Here is an 18,435-nt window from a genome sequence, read left to right on the forward strand (position 1 = left end):
GAATGAGAGGAGCAAAAAAAGAGGCTGATCACCTTAACACTATTAGGAAAGACAAGGGTAACAAACCCACTGAACTCTCCTCACCCCACCCACAATGTTTAACAGCAAAGCTTTTTGAATGGGACTGACCTCCCATTTAAATCCAGTTCCAGGAATGAAATCCAGTTGTTTCAAGGTCAACATAGAAATCCCATTCCCCCGCCACACAATTGATTCAGGGAAAGGAATAACCCAGGTCTCAGTTCTCTGGGTCTCCAAATCTGCTCATAATTACTAGGTCCAAAGTGAGTCAACTGTAACAAAGATCAGCATTCTCCTTCCGTGGTATGGGCAGGGATGTTTTTGCTCCTGCTAGATGTGAAGGAAGTGTAATTAACGTCACTGAATCGTACACTTAAAAATGGCTAAACTGGCAAATTTTGTTATACATATTTTACGATTTTTTTTTTGAAGAAATCATTCAGATCATGGTGTTTCCCTGACAAAACTCTCCAGGAGGTTCTCATCTCCCTCAGAATGAAAACTAAAATTCTCAAAACAGCCTACAAAGTCCTGCATCACTGTCCCCCTGCTCTTTGCTGTTCGACTTTATCTCCTACAATTCTTCTCTATCTCACGCTGCTCTAACTTACTGGCCGCCCAGGCTGCTCTTCCAACACACCAAGCAGGCTCCCTCAGGGCTTTTGCAGTGTCTCTTCCCCCATGATAACCACAGGACTAGCTCTCTCACTTCCTTCAGCTCTTTATTCAGAAATTACCTTCTCAGTCAGGCCTTCCCTGACCACTTGCTGTAAAATTGCAGCTACCTCCACCCACGCTCTTCATTTCTCTTTCCTTTTCTATTCTCCACAGGAGTTTCACTTTCTGATACACCAGCCATTGGACATTGCCTGTCTCTCAACAAAATGTAAACTCCAAAAGCAGAGAGATTTGTGTTTTGCTTTGTTCACTGATGGTATCCCCAATGCCTAGGGCAGTGCTCAATAAATACTTGTTGAATTCACAAAGGGAGACCACTCTTCAATGACATCAAAATCTGCACTGCCCTCCATATCGGCCTGCAACTCCCCCAAAATTAACAAACCAAACTATACAAAACCGAAGTACTCTGGCTTAAAGACTACTAAATTAGCATCCTAAGGATTTTGATATCCTTTTCCTTAGGGAGAATTTTTACATACTCAAACATATCCAGAAAACAACTCAAATTCAATTTGCCAGGAAAAAAGAAAAAAGAAACCATTAAGAATTGAACTAAAGAATTTTTGAACTCAGAAAAAAACCTACATAACTTGTTACATTAAACATAATGAGTTATTTCCCTCTACCCTGTTGTGTAAACATGGAGTGTCTCACATTCTATAGCAGTAATGACTGTATCGGAAGGACAGGATCCTAAAAGGCACGCGACAGGCAACCAATCAGCCGCACAAGCTAAAGCTGGAGGGGCGAGCAAGCACACTTTGGATTGACAGCAGCTGTGAGAAGGCCTGGGCGATATGGGTACTCTTCCTGGTTGCTTTCCTGGGGCCCCTAAGGGAGTCCACCTGGGTGAAGTGGAAAGGGGAACGAGAATGTCCGTCTAAGGAACCTCCCCACGCAGACCAGCGGCCTGCTTTGCCAGAATGAACACCTCCAGTGTCGGAGAAGGCTAGAAATGGTACCCCAGGGTCTAGACCTGGAAGCAGGAATGGGGAGGACACCTTACCCTGAGAAGAGCCAGTTCAACGGAACTTCTCCTTCAGCTGGATGACGTGTGGAGCGCCCCAGCAGCAGGGTCTGGAACCCAGGCATCCAGGACAGACACCAGTTCAACAGACTTCATTCCCGCGCTGCAGAGTGCACGCCGAGGCGTCACGGCGCTCAGAGTACACATCATTCCCGGCACACGCCCGACCTCCACTCGCCCGGCGCCGCGCTGCAGCCTCCCCAAGTCCCTGCTGGCTCCTCGGCGCGCATGCGCGAGGAAACCCTCGCCGCCGCTGAGCACTCCGGGAAATGTAGTCTGTACGGGTGCCGGTGGGCCGCCAGAGTCCTGCGTCCCGGCGGAATCTGGAGAAGTCAGAACGCTTTCGCCACCCCGGTCCTAGTCACGTCGTCACACCTGTCCTGTCACCTCGCACTCACGCTCCATTCCAAGCGCTGGGCTTTGGTCAAGGTGCGCCCCGAGGGAGAGCGCGAGACCCCGTCTTCCCTTCAGCGGGCTGTGCTGGAGGAGGCGGGGTCCACTGCCCGCCCCCCGCCGCCACCCTCCCCGCCCCGCCTCCCCTCCCCGGCGGGTGTCGGGCGGGTGCCCGAGGAGAGGCGGCGGCCCCCGCGGCGGCCGCAGGAGGGGCGGCGGCAGTGGGCACCGCAGGCGATGCCCCTGCCCGGCTGCTCCGGCGGGGGGCGGTGCGAGCGGCGGCGGCGGCGGCGGCGGCGGGGGAGCAGGCGGGGGGCGGCGGCTGCGGCGGCTGCAACCGAGGGGCCAAGAGCTGGAGGCGGCGGCGGTCGTGAAGGGCATCGGCGGCGGCAGTGATGGCAGTGCTGATGTGAGTGTCTACTTGCTGGGGACCCGGGGGCTGCCGAGCCCGAGGTGGGCGACCCGGCGGCGAGCGGGAGCGGGAGGCCAGGGGCGGCAGAGGGATGCTCTGTGTCCGGTGCGGAGCCGGGAGACGCCGCCAGCCACCGACCGTCCGGCAGATGCAGGAGCCCGGCGTTGCGGCGTCCGGCACCTTGCAAAGCGCGGCCCGGTGTGGGGGTCCCGGGCGGAGGCGGGGGCAGCGCAGGCCGAGGGGCGTCTGCGATTGTTCTCAACACCCCTCCCCCACCCCACCCCGTGTGTCTGTTTGTCACTTGCAGCTGAAGATGGAAAGAGCCAGGCGAAGGGGAGGCGGCGGCGGCGGCCGTGGCCGTGGCGGCAAGAATGTAGGGGGCCCTGGCCTAAGCAAGAGTAGACTCTATCCCCAGGCCCAGCACTCCCACTACCCCCACTACGCGGCTTCAGCCACCCCTAATCAGGCTGGGGGCGCAGCCGAAATCCAGGAGCTGGCCTCCAAACGAGTGGACATCCAGAAAAAGAGGTTTTACCTAGACGTGAAACAGAGCTCCCGGGGCCGGTTCCTAAAGATAGCCGAAGTCTGGATAGGGAGAGGCCGGCAAGACAATATCAGAAAGAGTAAACTGACCCTCTCCCTGTCTGTGGCAGCGGAGCTGAAGGACTGTCTGGGGGACTTCATCGAGCACTATGCCCACCTGGGCCTGAAAGGCCACCGACTAGAGCATGGCCACGGCAAAGAGCAAAGCACCAGGAGGAGACAGAAGCACTCCGCACCCTCCCCACCAGTCTCCGTGGGGTCCGAGGAGCACCCTCACAGTGTCCTCAAAACAGACTACATAGAGAGGGACAATAGGAAATATTATCTAGACCTAAAGGAAAATCAGCGGGGTCGCTTCCTAAGGATTAGACAAACCATGATACGGGGGACTGGCATGATAGGTTACTTTGGCCACACTTTGGGCCAGGAACAGACTATTGTCCTCCCAGCACAGGGGATGATTGAGTTTCGGGATGCCTTGGTTCAGCTCATTGAAGACTATGGTGAAGGGGACATCGAGGAACGAAGAGCTGGAGACGATGACCCGGTTGAACTCCCAGAGGGGACTTCTTTCAGAGTGGACAATAAAAGGTTCTACTTTGATGTGGGCTCTAATAAATATGGAATTTTCCTGAAGGTAAGTGAGGTGAGGCCACCTTACCGTAATACTATTACTGTTCCATTCAAAGCTTGGACAAGGTTTGGGGAGAATTTTATCAAGTATGAAGAAGAGATGAGGAAAATTTGCAACAGCCATAAAGAAAAGAGAATGGATGGCAGAAGGGCCAGTGGTGAAGAACAAGAATGCCTCGACTAGGATGAAATTGAACTCCATCAGGCAAAAGTTAAAAATCATAAAATTGGCTAAAAGTACTGATCCATAACCATTTGAAGAAGTTTTTCCTCTTTTTTGGCCCTTTGTTATTAGTAATACCTCTAGTAGTTTATACTTCAAGGAGTCTGATTCTCATGTTATGTTATCCATAGAACACAATCATTCTTATGGGAATTCCAGCCTTCCCAAAGCTAAATAGTTTAGCTGCTTCAGCTGCTCCAGACTATTGAAGTATGCAAATCAGCACAAAGTGTGACATTCTGACCTTCTAAATACCATAACTAAGATTTACATTGCACTATGACATAAGCCTGAAAAAAGATACGTATACTTAATTTGGAAGTGTGCATTTCTATTTAACAAGCTCCCCCCAAAAAGTATTCCGTTCCTACTTCATTAAAAGCTGCTAGGCTTACCTGTAGGACAGTTACCACAGAAACAGAAATTGACTTCAAGTATAGTATATATATATATATATACATATATTTATAAAAGTACAAGTTAGAAATATATTAATTGTCCGTTGGGTCACTGACTATTAAACAGTACCATTAAAGAATCCAATCTTAGTGTTACTGTAGTATTCTCTAATTTCAAATTTTGTGGTAACCCTACAGTGTGTAGTTGCCATGTCAACACCATGGGAGAGTTTTAATTGGTTATTCTAAGCTAGTTAACAGTCCCATCTTCACCTCTGATTATTGTACCATATATTGTTATTGCCTATCCAAAGTTTCAGGAATTACTTTTATGTCACTGTTGCGTGGGAGGCTTCATCCTATGGCTTTGCTGTGGAAATCTTGATGTTTTAGCTTTTCCTGCTAATTTGAAGGCTGTGAGAGATTCTTTCCCAAAATATATCATGGACTCAAGGTGTTTTATTTTATGCTGCTGCTTTAACACTGTTTCATAGGGGTTGGTGCACTAATTATCTATATAAAAACACATCTGGAATAATATATTTTAGTAGCAATTTTGCAATTGCTACCCTTCAAAGCATGGCAACATTTCCAGTATAAACCTGACTTTTACAGATGTTTTAATTCCAGGGGGAAAAAGCTTTTTTTCTAAAAAGCATTTAGAATAAGTATAAAATTTCAGTCTGGAAAAAATATTCTGTGAAGATTGGTTATAAACTTATCTGAAAGGAAAATTCAGGCATTTTCCAAGGTGCTCTTAATGATACTTAAAAAGGTTTACTGTACGCAAGACTCACCCATTTACTCGTATTAAAAATTACTTTCCGGGAAGTGCCACAGCAATTTTTCAACACCTAAGCAATTTTTTAAACAAGTGGATATAATGTATATGTGTACCAACCCATCCTGTATGAACTGCCTGAAATTTTATCTGTTGAGCTGCATTTTATTCTGAATGAAATTACTGTCTTTTATCTTGGCTTTACTCAGCTCCCACACAATTAAGTCCATACAATCATGTTTAAGAGCCAGACCCTGATTTCAGCCCTCAAATATAGCTCTCCTTGATGAGAGCTGGCTGCATGGATTGAGATCAGAATGTAGCTCTTCTTTTATATGCGATGAGGAATTCATAATCACTATAACTTTTTTCTTCCAGAAGTTTGTCCCCAAATACATTTAAGTAAGGTCCCTAGGAGAACTTTCTAATATGAATTAAGAAAATTAATTTCACTGATTTATGTTACTTAAAAAAATAAGCAATCAGTTGCCCAGACGTATATGCTGATGTCGGCTTGTAGATTGTACTTCCAGTTTCCTCAAGTAGTATGAAGGAATCTCACTAGTTCATTATAATTGTGGACCATCTGGATCACTTTGGAAGGTTAGAAGATAATGTTAGTACTAGAGTTAATAGCACATGGTGGGTGTTGAGACTCTAAAAGTAGCAAGGATCTTGAAACAGTCCTAAATGTAAACTGTCGTAGGCTTGATAAAAAGTCGGTCTGGGGTCTGCGAAGGAGTGGTGTGCACCTGAATTCCTGTACTACTGATTGTACTGCTGCCCATCTTAGTGCCTATTAATAATAGTTAACCTGTCAGATTGTGGCAAACTGGAGCTGTGACTATTCCAATATTCGAGTGTTCCTATCACTGTTGCATTGCTGTGACTGTATACTCTCTTAAAACCTTCCCTTCTAAAATATTTATATCTGTTAAGTCTAAATAATTTCCTTTTTGCTTTTTAGTCTGGTAGGTAAGATTTGCGTGTGTGTCTATATATACATATATGTGTGTGTGTATATGTGTGTTATATATATACATACACACTACTATGTCAGACTTAAATATCTTTAACTCATTGTATATGAATATTAGTAGTTTAATTTTGCATTAATTTAAGTAAAGAATTAGTTAAGCAGCCAAATTTTCTACATGTACACTTCAAAGTTTTTACCATCTCAAAGCTACGGATTGGATAAATGCATATATGCTGGCAATTGAATATACTTTAGAATCATTAAGCCTTCTGCCAGTCCTTTTGTCTCACTTTTTTCAAAATTAATGCTCACTGGAAAATGAAATGATGCTATGATTTTTTGATACTTAAAATTTCCAATCATTCATTAGCCATAATCAAATGAGATCCAGTCCAAAACACTGGTGTTAGGATGCTTACTGCCATGTATCTTATAAAAATAAGCTACTATTCTTCTCTGTGCAATATGCATTTTATTTATTGTCATTTGTAACATAAATGGAGCTGCAAGTGTACATGGTATTCTTCAAAATAATAGGATCTCTGCCTTGAAGACATAAAACTCTTAAGGCAACTGGATGTTAGAAGTCAAAAAGTGAGCATTAAAGTTAGTAACCAAAATTACTAGTTCACTGTATAACTCTAAAACACTGGTGATGTTTGCACATAATAATCCAAGTATAATGTGGTACAGACTCAAAACTGTAATAATATAAGCTAATAGTATGAAATTTGGAAACGGGTTCCTCATAATGGTTGGCATTGTGCTCCTACCAATTGAAAGCAGCACTAATCTGTTGCTTATATGCAAAAGATGCAATGTATTATAAAAGTATTAAACTTCTGCCACATTTTATAATTTTCCTTGTTAAAGCCCCAAACTGCCATGTCCCTTAAACTTGAGTCAAACACAAGCTTATTTGCACTAAAGAGCATGGCCAAAAAGTAAATGACAGGGTGGAAAAGCAGTTGGAACCTCTTGAAATAATTGGTTCTAATGGGAGAATTTCACATTTGTCTATTTGAAAGCTATATGGTCCAGGCAGACAATCTGTCAGTTCACTAATTTAATAATGCACTTTACCTTTTGTATATAAAAGATGTACATTTATGCCACTTGACTGGTGGGGTGTGTTTCGATAACTATGTAGTTAGAATCTGTAGGGTGATCTCTTGCATGCGTATGTTTGTGTTGGAACTGCTGTAGTAACAAGTTTCCATTAAGTCGGTGTAATGGCCAAGGGTAGACGATGCTTCCGAAACAAACCCCAATACATTTAACAAAGAATTTTGAAGTAGAGTTCATATTTGTATTCTTAAGGGCTAGAATCAATAAAAAAACTATTTCTAGCCCAAATTAGTATTACAGTTGAGATTATATCTAATTGAGATTCCCCATAATACCCTGAAAATGAATTTTGGGAATTTGTATAGACCAAAAGAATTTTAATGATACTGTTTCATTATTGATGTGTGTTTAAATTACTAATGAAAAGACAGTACATGATACTGTTCTAGAATTAAAAGTATGGTTGGCTGATGTGGCATCATTAAGAAAACATCTAGACTAAAGAAATTAAATTCAAATTAAAGAAATGCCAAGAGCCTAAGAACAATTGCTAAAATAAATATGATATTATTTCAAAATCTGCAGAAGATCCAGCTTTCACCAACCAAAAAGGGTATTAGGGGATTTAGTGTATACTTCCATCCTAAAACTTCCTAAGATGTACATTTGAGAACTAGATAATTGTTGCTTAATAATAGGTTGTATGTACTTTACTAAGAAACACTGTGTACTAACAATTCATCGAGAGTATACTATATTTACTGCATTCATTTTATATCTGTGGATAAGAATACATTATATATAGTGATCCTATCTTAATATAATCATGTATTTATATTGTAATTTTGCAAATATTTTCAGTAAAATAAACATTTATCTGAGCTGCACAATTCGAAGAGGATGAAATTGGAATGCACCCTCAGACACTCAGTTTTAATAAGCAGCTACCATTGAGAGTTGATGTATGTACTATCATTTTTTTAGATTTTTGTTTTATGGTTTATTTTAATATTTAAGTAAATAGGACTTAATTGGAAATTTGCAGTAGTGTTCTGAAGATAATTTTTTCATTAGTGTGAGATTGTTTTTTCCTGCTTATTTCCAAACGTCTTTCATTGGAACTATTTATAAAACCTTATTCCAAGCTTTATGTAAGAGCTCTGCTTAGTCACCACGTAGTTTAAAGTCTATCTTTTACCAAAACACCAAACATCTCTGGCAGGATAAAGTCTAAAGTAAACCACAAAGAAAAGTTAAAATTAGTTCTGTACCAACAGAATAATACAAGTGTAATATTTATCACTGCCAAATAAGATTCTTAAAATCTTTCTGGAGTTTCCTTCAAGAGTTCTTGAATTTCATACAGAAATGGTGGCTCATGGCTAGCCAGTCAGAGGAAGAGAGTGAGGATGTTAGCATGCTGTCAAGACAATCTGTAGTCCACAATGCTGTAACAATGAGGCACAGGGAAAGTGTGTTTTTCCTAAATTCACGTCTTGTGAGAATTGAGTTTTTAAATCGTAGTTACTCTGTCATACCCAAATTTATGTAGAAAAAAAGTTTGTGTTAGTACATTTCCTTGTATAATGTAAAAAGTAATCTTTTTTTCTTAACTTGACTTGATTTTTAAGTAATTTAAATTTGTTTAAGGGGTGGGTTTTTAATCAACATTTTTGAATAGGGAAAACATGCAGGTAGTGCAAAATTTAAATGCACCAGATGGGTAGACAGTGAAAAGTAGCAACCAGTGTTACCAGTTTCTTGTATATCCTTCCAGAGTTACTCTGCATATACAAACATGTGTAAATATACATATATTCCTTTTAAATATACAGTTAATAACATATCATATACACTCTCCTGTACCCAATAATATCCATTTTAGATCTGCCATTGTAAGTGAACTTTCCCCCTTTTACGTAGATTCAATACTTGATCTAGTTAACATAGTATTTAATTTGAACTATTTTTGACACCAAGAGAACCTCAAGGAAATTTTGAATGAATCCCATTGGAATTTACTCAAAATGCAAATATATATTTATTTATTTATTTATCAATTTTTTAATGTATGAGTATTTCTTCCCTTTCCTATTCCTAACCACTTTTGTCTTCCTATCTTCCCCTCTTCCTTCCCTCAAAAAAGTATTAGTCTTTTTCCTAAAGTAATACAGTTCAGGAGGTTAAATTATTTAACCAAGTATTATTTTAGATTAACTGTGTTCTCTAAGGGAAAACACCCATATTTAAAAGCTTTAACAGATTATCACTTTTAGTCAGTTTTTACTGATTCTGCTACTATTATTTTTATCCAAAGACCTTGCCATTGTAAGAGCAAATCAGCACTAGAACCACAACAAAAGGTTATGATGCTTTTGAAATCTTTTGATTTACTAACCTGAGCTTTTATCTTTATGATGAGAAAGATATTAATGAATAACTCATTTAGCACCTGATCAAATCCAAGACTAAGCAAAGGGATAACACTAGTTCTGATTATTTAAATCGTTGAGGGACCCGGAGTCTGTCCAGTATCTTTGGGACCAGCAGGTTCTATGATGATTTGGGGAAAGAGTTAAAACTTGGGGGCTGTGAGGTAAGAAGTACAACTAAATCATCTTCATTCTCTGCTGGAAGAATATGAAATGGTAAATATAAATGTGTAAAAATGAAGTTAGCATAATTACTATTCCTGAAAATGTAAAAAAAAGTTGCTTTAATAGTTCCCCACTCCCTCCCCCCACCAAAAAAGTCATAATTTTCTTTTTTATTCACATGGGGGGCATTTTAAGGTACTTTTGTAATAACCACCAAGAAAAAAGTTGTTATCTGAAAAATTAAAGGTCCCATGCTTGAACCCTGAAGGATCCTATCTAGTTACGAATTAAAACAACCAAAGTAAAAGATCCAATACTATCAGGAATGTCTTGAAGAATATTTGGGTTTAGAAAGAATGTTTTTAACAGAGTGGTATGTGTAAACTTTGTGAAAAAGTTCAAGATTTAAAGTAAGTAGAGCATTGGTTTCAACTTTAGAATAATATCTCCATAATGGATGGCATGATTTCCTGTTTGTAACATGAGAGAGGTGTTGTTAGAAGACAGCATCCTCTTGAACATGTATTTTGAAAGCTTAAAAGAATTTACTTCTTTTATTTTAGTGATGAATAATTCATTATCCTTTGCAGAATCTGCAACATTGGTAAAGATCGCCAGGTATTTACTTATTTAAGCTTAAAATGGTTTATAAGTATTGTTCCTTATTTAAAGAGAAGGGTCAAAAGGAAGGTAAATTCACCTTCGGGAATGAATTTTGCTTAACGGTAGGCTAAAAAATGATAATTTAACATCCTTAAGGAGTTTCCCATGTTGGTACTTTCTGGTAAATTGTTTCCAAACTTTACCTTCTTTGGAATTTCCCTTGTCAGAAATTACTTACTCTTATTGAGGCCAATGGCGTCTGCCAGTAAATTAAAGCTTACTCATAATGAATTAGTGCTGCTGCAGTGAAGTTAGTTTGTAATGTGAATATGAAGAAAATACTTATTTAAATGGAATATGCAGTTTCTTCTTTAGCGCTGTTGACTTTTTTCTAAGATTGAATAGGAGTTATCTGTACTTTCTTTTTACTCCATTATACTTAGTTTCTGTGTTATTCTATTCAAAGTATTCATTGTTCCCAGGAATTACTAGGAGTAAAGAAAAGGGAAGGGAAAGAAATCCCTAAGAAAACTATTGATAGTATATAAAAGCTAGAGACGCTTGCTCAAAGTGTAAAATTGGGAGAAAAACGCTTTGTTGGTTTTTGTCTTTATCAAAACAGTGGTATAAATCTGATTACTTTATTTGATCTGATTAGAATCAGAATGTCTTTTATCTGGGATTCCTGTATTCAGAAATACTCAATATTTGATTTTTCGTAGAGAAAATGATTCTATGGGATAACACTCTTCTTGAGGATTTTATTTATGATTTGTTTTGGATTTGATGAAGTTGTTGCCTAGAGGTAGCAAATATAAAAGAAGACATAGAGAAGAGAAAAGGGGTGGCTGATTATTTTGCTTGCCTATAACAAAAGTAATCAGTCTAACCCAAATGAGAGAAATAAGTCATTCTCAAAATTAAATTCCTCTTTATTTAATCTTTAAAAGAGCATTTGTGAAAGAATAATAAGACCTAATTCTGCCAGTGTCCTGGCCTGGCCCTGAGCAAAAACTTTTGTTGGATGGCTCCCTTAAAAGAAACATGAACATGATTGTACCAGAATCTAGAGTTCCCTCCTACTCTAAACTTTTTAAATTCTGTATCAGTGGGGTGTGGAAAAAATAGATGGATAATACCAGAATTGGAAATTGTGAGTAAGAGATTCTCTCTTTATATTAAAAACAACTATAATAATGCAGCAACTTGTGATGATGCCAAAAAGAACATGCGGAAGTGTCAGTTTTATAACATGTAAGAATCTCTTCAGCCACACAAAGTATAATTTTGTTCCTAGTCCTCTTTAAGACCAAGTTTTTGTATACGAACCATGTAACTATCTTATGCTCTAATTTTATTTTAAGAAATATTTTTGTTATCTGTATGAGGTCTCATTTTTTGGAAGTAGTATCACTTGTCCTATATATATGGTAATCCTTTTTTATATTCCACATGGCAGAAGAATTTTTAAAGTTAACATCACTTTCTGAAAAGCCATTGTTCCTGAAATAGTCACAAATTACATTGCTAAATAATACACTGCAATTATCGTTGCAGTGGTCCCTGAGAATCAAGTACTTTCTTTGACTCCTATCTCCTTGGTCCTACTGAAAGTCCTATGTTACAAATCATGTTGTTTAACAAAGAAAATCAAAGAATACTGAACCACAAACAGTATGGTTCTGCTTTAGAGGACCTGTAACTGCTAGGGTGTGCAAGGATAAAACATCATATTGAGTTTTTTTGTTTGTTCATTTTTAGTCTTGAGAAACTGAAAAGATTGATGATTAGAGGGGGAAGAGAAGCATCACACAGGTTTTTGACTTAGAAGCATTTATTTAAAAGGCACCCCAGTCTCCTCCTATATGCAGGGCCACCACCATTGTCAGTAGGATTAAAAAAGAGTGACACCTTTCTCTCTAAACCTCTCTTGGGTGCCTATTTGCTTTATCAAACACAGTGTTTAAGAGCAAGCAAGGGTATTTTGAAGTGCATATACACACGTGTATTTTGTTAATTTCAAAAATATCTGTGCACATAAAATTCCATTGCAGAAACATGCAATATAATAAAACAATCTTTAGCCTGGTAGTGGTTCACAGCAGCAATCTGATCAACAGATTGTATGGAGTGAATTGGCTGTTGAAGTTTTTTTCTCTCTTCTCCTTCTCCTCAAAATAGCAGATCCATTTTAGGTTCTTGATTGCTTCTTCTTCAGTGTAGTTTGAAAGCTAAATGGATGGAAGAGAATAGTTTAGACAGCTCTTTGCCCTGGCCATTTTGTAGAAAATTTTCTCAGTTTCCCATTTCAAACACTCCAAGTAACTTCACCAAAAGAACCCACCTAAGTGCCAAAATTACCCAGCAAATAAAACAACGGAACCGTAAGATAATGATTTAGGAAAAAGGATAAGGATATGTAGAAGACATCTAGATACAAAACATTCCTTGTCTTTTGCTAGTTTACTTAAAAAAGTGCTTTATTTTCTTTAGGACCTTCAGACTAGCAGTGTGACTTATGCAAGGATGTTACTCTAGAATTTCAATAGGATAAAATACTCTGAAATTCCAGTTGAGTTTATTATGGAATTTTATCTATCACTGTTTAGTAAATTCCCCCAGAAGTGTAAACCTTGCTATCAGCAGGCATATAAGTAGGATTCTAAAATTCTGTCATTCATAAATAACCTTCCCTTTTTCCCCTCCCTTCTGTACACTGTATCCTGCTGAAAGTGGTTAAGAATACTCATTTCAATAAAGAAGGACTAAAGCTTCTGTTTGGAAATTTAGAAATTGCCCTAATAAACTAGAGTATAGACTCTGAGAAAGAAGGGCTACTTCTTCACTTGACTAGTTTCAGCACTTACCGAGCTGCCGTCGGACAGGTCAGGGTGACTGGGAAGCATTTCTCTTGGGATGACATGGACCGAGAGGTCAGCTACTCCAACCTTTCAGTGCACAGTGGATCTACAGAAAATATTTTGATTAGAATGATTGACAGGTAATTTCAAAAATGAATTTAACCTGTAGGAAAATTGCACCGTGTCCATTTTTAAACAGAAGGTGGTAACAAAAGGGAGTCAATCAAGTTTTATCAATACTAATAACTTACAATACTAATAACAATAATAATTAAGTATTGAATACCTACCATATACTGGGCTTTGCTGGGCCCTTTATAACTACTATTTCTAATCTTTATAGAATGCTCTTATCACTCCCATTTTAATATAATTTTCCAGAAGTTTTTAGAAACTGGTTCAGTATTTCAGGACTAATATATTTGAACCCTAATTAACACCAAGCCAAAGATTGTGCTCAGTCAATTAGACCAGACTGCCTTTAATACTCTGAAATTTAACTCCCAAGTAATAAAGCACAATCTACCCCAACTACCATTATAAATAAGTCTGCCTCAGATTACTGGGAATTATTTTATCCAAAACTGCTCCCTATATATATGGGACTGGTACCATCAAAAGACACTTGCTTATATGAGGTTTCGCCTAGTTGGTTGAAGTATGGTGCTAGTAAATCCAACTTATTTGATCTTTAGTTTACAGATTGAATCTCTAATCCCAACCAACTATTTCAGATAAATGTGAATAATTTTTTAAAGGGATCAGATGATGAGAATATAGATGATCATCCCAATTCTATCCTGAGAGCAGACAGGAGACAAATTACTAGTCACTGTGGGTCTACAGGTTCATTTTCATGAATCAAAGTCAACTGGTTATGTTACAATAAGTCATCAATATTAGTGAGAGTTTTATTGGGGTTTTTTGCAACTTCTTCTGTCATCCTACTCTTTCTGCATTATTCCATTCATTGTCACATTTTAATTACCAAGTTTCCTCTGTTTTGTTTTTTTCTTCTTAACTCCCAAGGGATAAACTGAGATGATTGGTCTGTTTACAGATACACATTTGTCTTCATTACTCTGGGCCAATGGTTTTCAAACTTTAGGGGGATTAAGAATCACCTAGAAAGTTTGTTAAACCACAGTTTGCTGACCCCCACCCCCAGAGTTTCCATTCCTTAGTTCTGGGGGGTGAAGAGAGGACCAAGACTTTTTGTTTCTGACATTCCCAGGTGGCCCCATGCTTCTGATCTGGGGACCACACTTTAAGACCCAATACTCTAGGCTGATGTGATTTTACCTTAGCTACAAAAGATAGTGAAGGAGAAACTTGGATCAAAACAGCTGTAACATCGTGAAAGAAAAAAGCTCAGTGCTTCTCATGCTGCCTTCTGAAGTTTACAAATCTTAAAACAAGCAACCTTTTGTATAAATTAAAGTTTAGGTAAAAAATTATTTTCTTCTGTTTTTGTCCTTTTGTTACATTTAGTAACTCTTCTTAGTTCCCTCTGACTTTTTTGACATCTATTTTGAGATAACTCGGATAGAAATTAACCATGATGAATCCTTATATGAAAAACTTAACTTCCAAATTTATGGAGACTGAAGCATATTTTTAATTTATTAAATAACTCTGGCATACAGGTCTTACTAAAGGAAAGAGAATAATTTCTATTATCAAGGATTATTAAGTTTTAGGGAATATTGAATATTAGGACTTGAAGGGAACTTGGAATTAGTTTAGTCCTTTCAATTTACATTTTGTGACATACTCCTTTAGTTGAAATGGTTCATAATTACTAAAATAGGCTAAGTAAACAGAAAATAAAGGCTAAAGCTTAAAATGCTGCTTATCTCTTAAGATATACAAGTGGTAAGAAATACCTAATTTCTTTTAAGAGCGTATAGTATTTTCACCATCTTCCTATGTTTTATCTATATGCGTAGGATAGAGGAACTATATATACACTGTAGTGTATTTATGATACTCTTTTCAAATTAACAGTTGGACCCATTGATTTAAATTTAGAGATACTTCACGTGAATACTCAGAATATTATTTGAAAACATAACTAACATATTTAAGAATAATTTACATTTGCCAACCTGAGGACATTTTCTAATTAATGTGTTGATCAAAATTAATAAAACCATATTTTATATATGTCTGTATAGTTAATATATATGAATATACATAACCTGTCATTTCAGTGGGTCACATTCTATCAGGAATATTAAATTACTTCATATATAGACACTTGGCAGTTCTGCAAGTTCATTAACTTCTTTTCAACTTTAGTGATTAGTGCTCCAAAACAATGAATGAATCCCTAACTGTGAAAAAGATTGACTGCTCACCAACTCAAAAGGATCATTTTTCTTAATATTCCCTATCCTGTTTATATTATAGCTACTGTTAAATTTTAAGATTTAAAAAAATTAAGCCTTAGAATTATAATCTGGTTAGGCTTCAGACAGAATAGAGGTTTATGGAAGATTTCAGCTCAACATGAGGGAAAACTTCAAGACGTAGAGTTACCCCTTCATTACTGGAATTATTTAAGGAAGAAACTACATGTGCACTCATGTAGGATGTGGAAAGGGAATTAATAAATCAGAAAAAATTGGATTGTTATTACTTTTTTTAACATTTTTTATTGATTTATAATCATTTTACAATGTTGTGTCAAATTCCAGTGTTCAGCACAATTTTTCAGTCATTCATGGACATGTACACACTCATTGTCACATTTTTTTCTCTGTGATTTATCATAACATTTTGTGTATATTTCCCTGTGCTATAGGATTGTTATTACTTTGAAGAGTGTTTTCAACTCTGTGACAATTTCTTGGAAATAATACTTGGAACTTTTGTGTTGAGGTCTTGTTAATTTTCCTGATTGGATAAAGAAGTGTGATTTCACTTTTCCTAGTATTATTCTGAAAACAGATTGAGAAGTTTATCACTTCCTCCCACCCCTTGTTATCACAAAACAACATAAAACCAGTTTTCAAATTTTCATGAGCTTCACTGATTAAATGATTTAGTTAAGATAGGTTACTTGAAATTTGCCCTGCAAAATGAAATCTTTTATAATTTTCATAAGAAATATTTCACTTTTAATCATTCATTTTAAAAAAGTTTATATGAAGGATAAGTGTAGAATTTATATTGCTATATCAAAAGTACCTTCTATGGGTTCACTTAGAAAGATGTAAGTGATAGCAGGGTCAATTGGAAGACCAAATTATTGGATATTATCAAAGTTTTTCTTTATAAAAATCCAGATTAAATTCTGTTTAAAGTTTGAAGCAATAGAATAATATTTTTGTTCTTCATTTTTTCTTGCACTGCTAATTTAAGATGGAAAGAAACCACAGTTTGCTAATTTCATTTTAAATAATCTGTATTAGAGGTCAGGTTTCCAAGGAAGTTGATTATTGTTGCAAATAATATGTGTGATTCTCTACTGGAGAGTTTCAAGTCTTTGTAAAAGGCATAAGGGTAGCTGTGGCAATAATGTCTAAATTCAGGGATTTAGTGTGAACCAATATGAAACTTAGAGAGTCCACTGTTTTCTTGTCACTTCTTCAGTCATTTGTGCTTTCTGTAATACTGTAACATTTCCAAATTTCAAATGGACAAATAATAGTAATACATTTAAGAGAGAGAGTACATTGAAATATATTATACCAAAATCTATAACTATTTCTGTAGCACACATTTCTAAATATTTAGCCACGTAAATTTTACTCCTTTGCAGAAATTGTGTGTGTGTGTGTGTGCGCGTGTGCGTGCATGCGTAAAATTATAAAGAGAGCCCAATTCTTTCTGCATCCCCTTCCATGCCTGGGGAAGTAATGACAAATTGGTTTCATTGTGTTTGTTACTACAATCGATTGGCTGCCCTAAAGTGCTGCGTTGAGAATTTGAAATCTGCTTCTAGAGGAAAGAGAGAAGAACAGCATTCGTGCCAAATATTTGCTGTTTGTCATCTCTGCTTTAGAGCTATAAAGTTCTCAGTGTAGTTCTCAGTGAAAATTTCGAACTTAGCCAGACAGCCGGCTCTTAGAGCTCAAACTATCATGTGACTCACCTAGGAATGTGTCTCTTCTAATACTTCAAAGACATTATTTTAATCCAATAGTCCCTCCTTTGAAACAGCAGAGAATCTCTCCTGTGCCTCTGAAGAACTCAAAGAACCATGGCCATGACGATGTCATCAAGGATGCCCTTCAGCATTAAACTCTGTATTTGCCTCTAATGAGTTCTAACCTCCATTAAAAGGACAGCAGCTTCTGCCTTAAAGGGAGAATTTTAAAAATTTAGTCCAGTTATTCTCATACATTAGTGTACATGGCGTATTAAAAATGCAGGCTCTGGTCCCCATCCCCAGAGATTCTGATTTGGCTGGTCCAGAGTAGGGTTTGAAGTTGGCTTCTTAGTCTTTCTCATTCTGGTACAGGTGGTCTGGAGGTCATTCTTCATCATGGACCTAAACATGCATCCTTTCTTCCATATCATTTTTCCAGCTGGAATTTCTTAGATTTTCATACTGTCAGCCATAGCGCCATCGGATGATTATTTCTGGTTATGCTATTAACAAGTAAGATCTACAGCTGGCTTTAAACACAGAGAGGCTGAATACACAAATCCAAGTATTTAAGATTTTGTGCTGACATATTGGCTAGCTTTCTGGGCAGTAATCAATGCCAGTTTCTCCCCTACCTCCTAAATTCAAATTTAAATTACTTGACATGTAACCACTTGTTGAATACTCCCTAGATTTCACAACCAAAACAGTCTGAGTCTTTCCAGCCTGAATCAAGTCCATAGGTTATTTGTCTTTTGCCTTCTCACAAGTTGACCTTCAAGTGGTAGAGAGCATGCTTAACACACACGAGGTCCTGGGTTCGATCCCCAGTACCCCCTCCAAACATAAATGAATAAACCTAATTACCTCCCCCTCATAAAAAACAAACAAACAAATTGTTTGAATGACTTCTAAGTCTTGAATGACTTTTCTCAACCTGTTTTTTTTTTTTTTTTGAGATATAAACATACAATTTACTAGGAGTAGGAAAAAATATCCTTAATCAGTCTGAATGTCTCACTTCAGGTGTTGTTCAACTTTTTTCAAAATTGTGTTTAAAAGAGTAAATAACATAAAATTTACAATCTTAACCACTTATCAGTATACAGTACATTAGTG

At 37.9% G+C, this 18,435-nt stretch overlaps 2 protein-coding genes across 2 annotated transcripts in view; one reads left to right on the plus strand and one right to left on the minus strand.

Moving 5' to 3' along the window:
* The window catches only part of WRN (WRN RecQ like helicase), an 89,911-nt gene extending 87,952 nt beyond the window's left edge, over positions 1-1,959 (minus strand). The window contains exon 1 of the mRNA XM_072950317.1: positions 1,709-1,959. The gene's annotated coding sequence lies outside the window, so the exon portion shown is untranslated. The remainder of the gene's footprint in view (positions 1-1,708) is intronic.
* A 456-nt stretch (positions 1,960-2,415) lies between these two features.
* Positions 2,416-18,435, plus strand: part of PURG (purine rich element binding protein G) — a 33,633-nt gene continuing 17,613 nt past the window's right edge. Inside the window, 2 exon segments of the mRNA XM_072950318.1 lie at positions 2,416-2,531; positions 2,842-3,714. Of these exon segments, the coding sequence (XP_072806419.1) occupies positions 2,848-3,714 (867 nt within the window). The 5' untranslated portion in view covers positions 2,416-2,531; positions 2,842-2,847.

This window comes from Vicugna pacos, chromosome 26, assembly GCF_048564905.1.
Source record: "Vicugna pacos chromosome 26, VicPac4, whole genome shotgun sequence".
NCBI lineage: Eukaryota > Metazoa > Chordata > Mammalia > Artiodactyla > Camelidae > Vicugna > Vicugna pacos.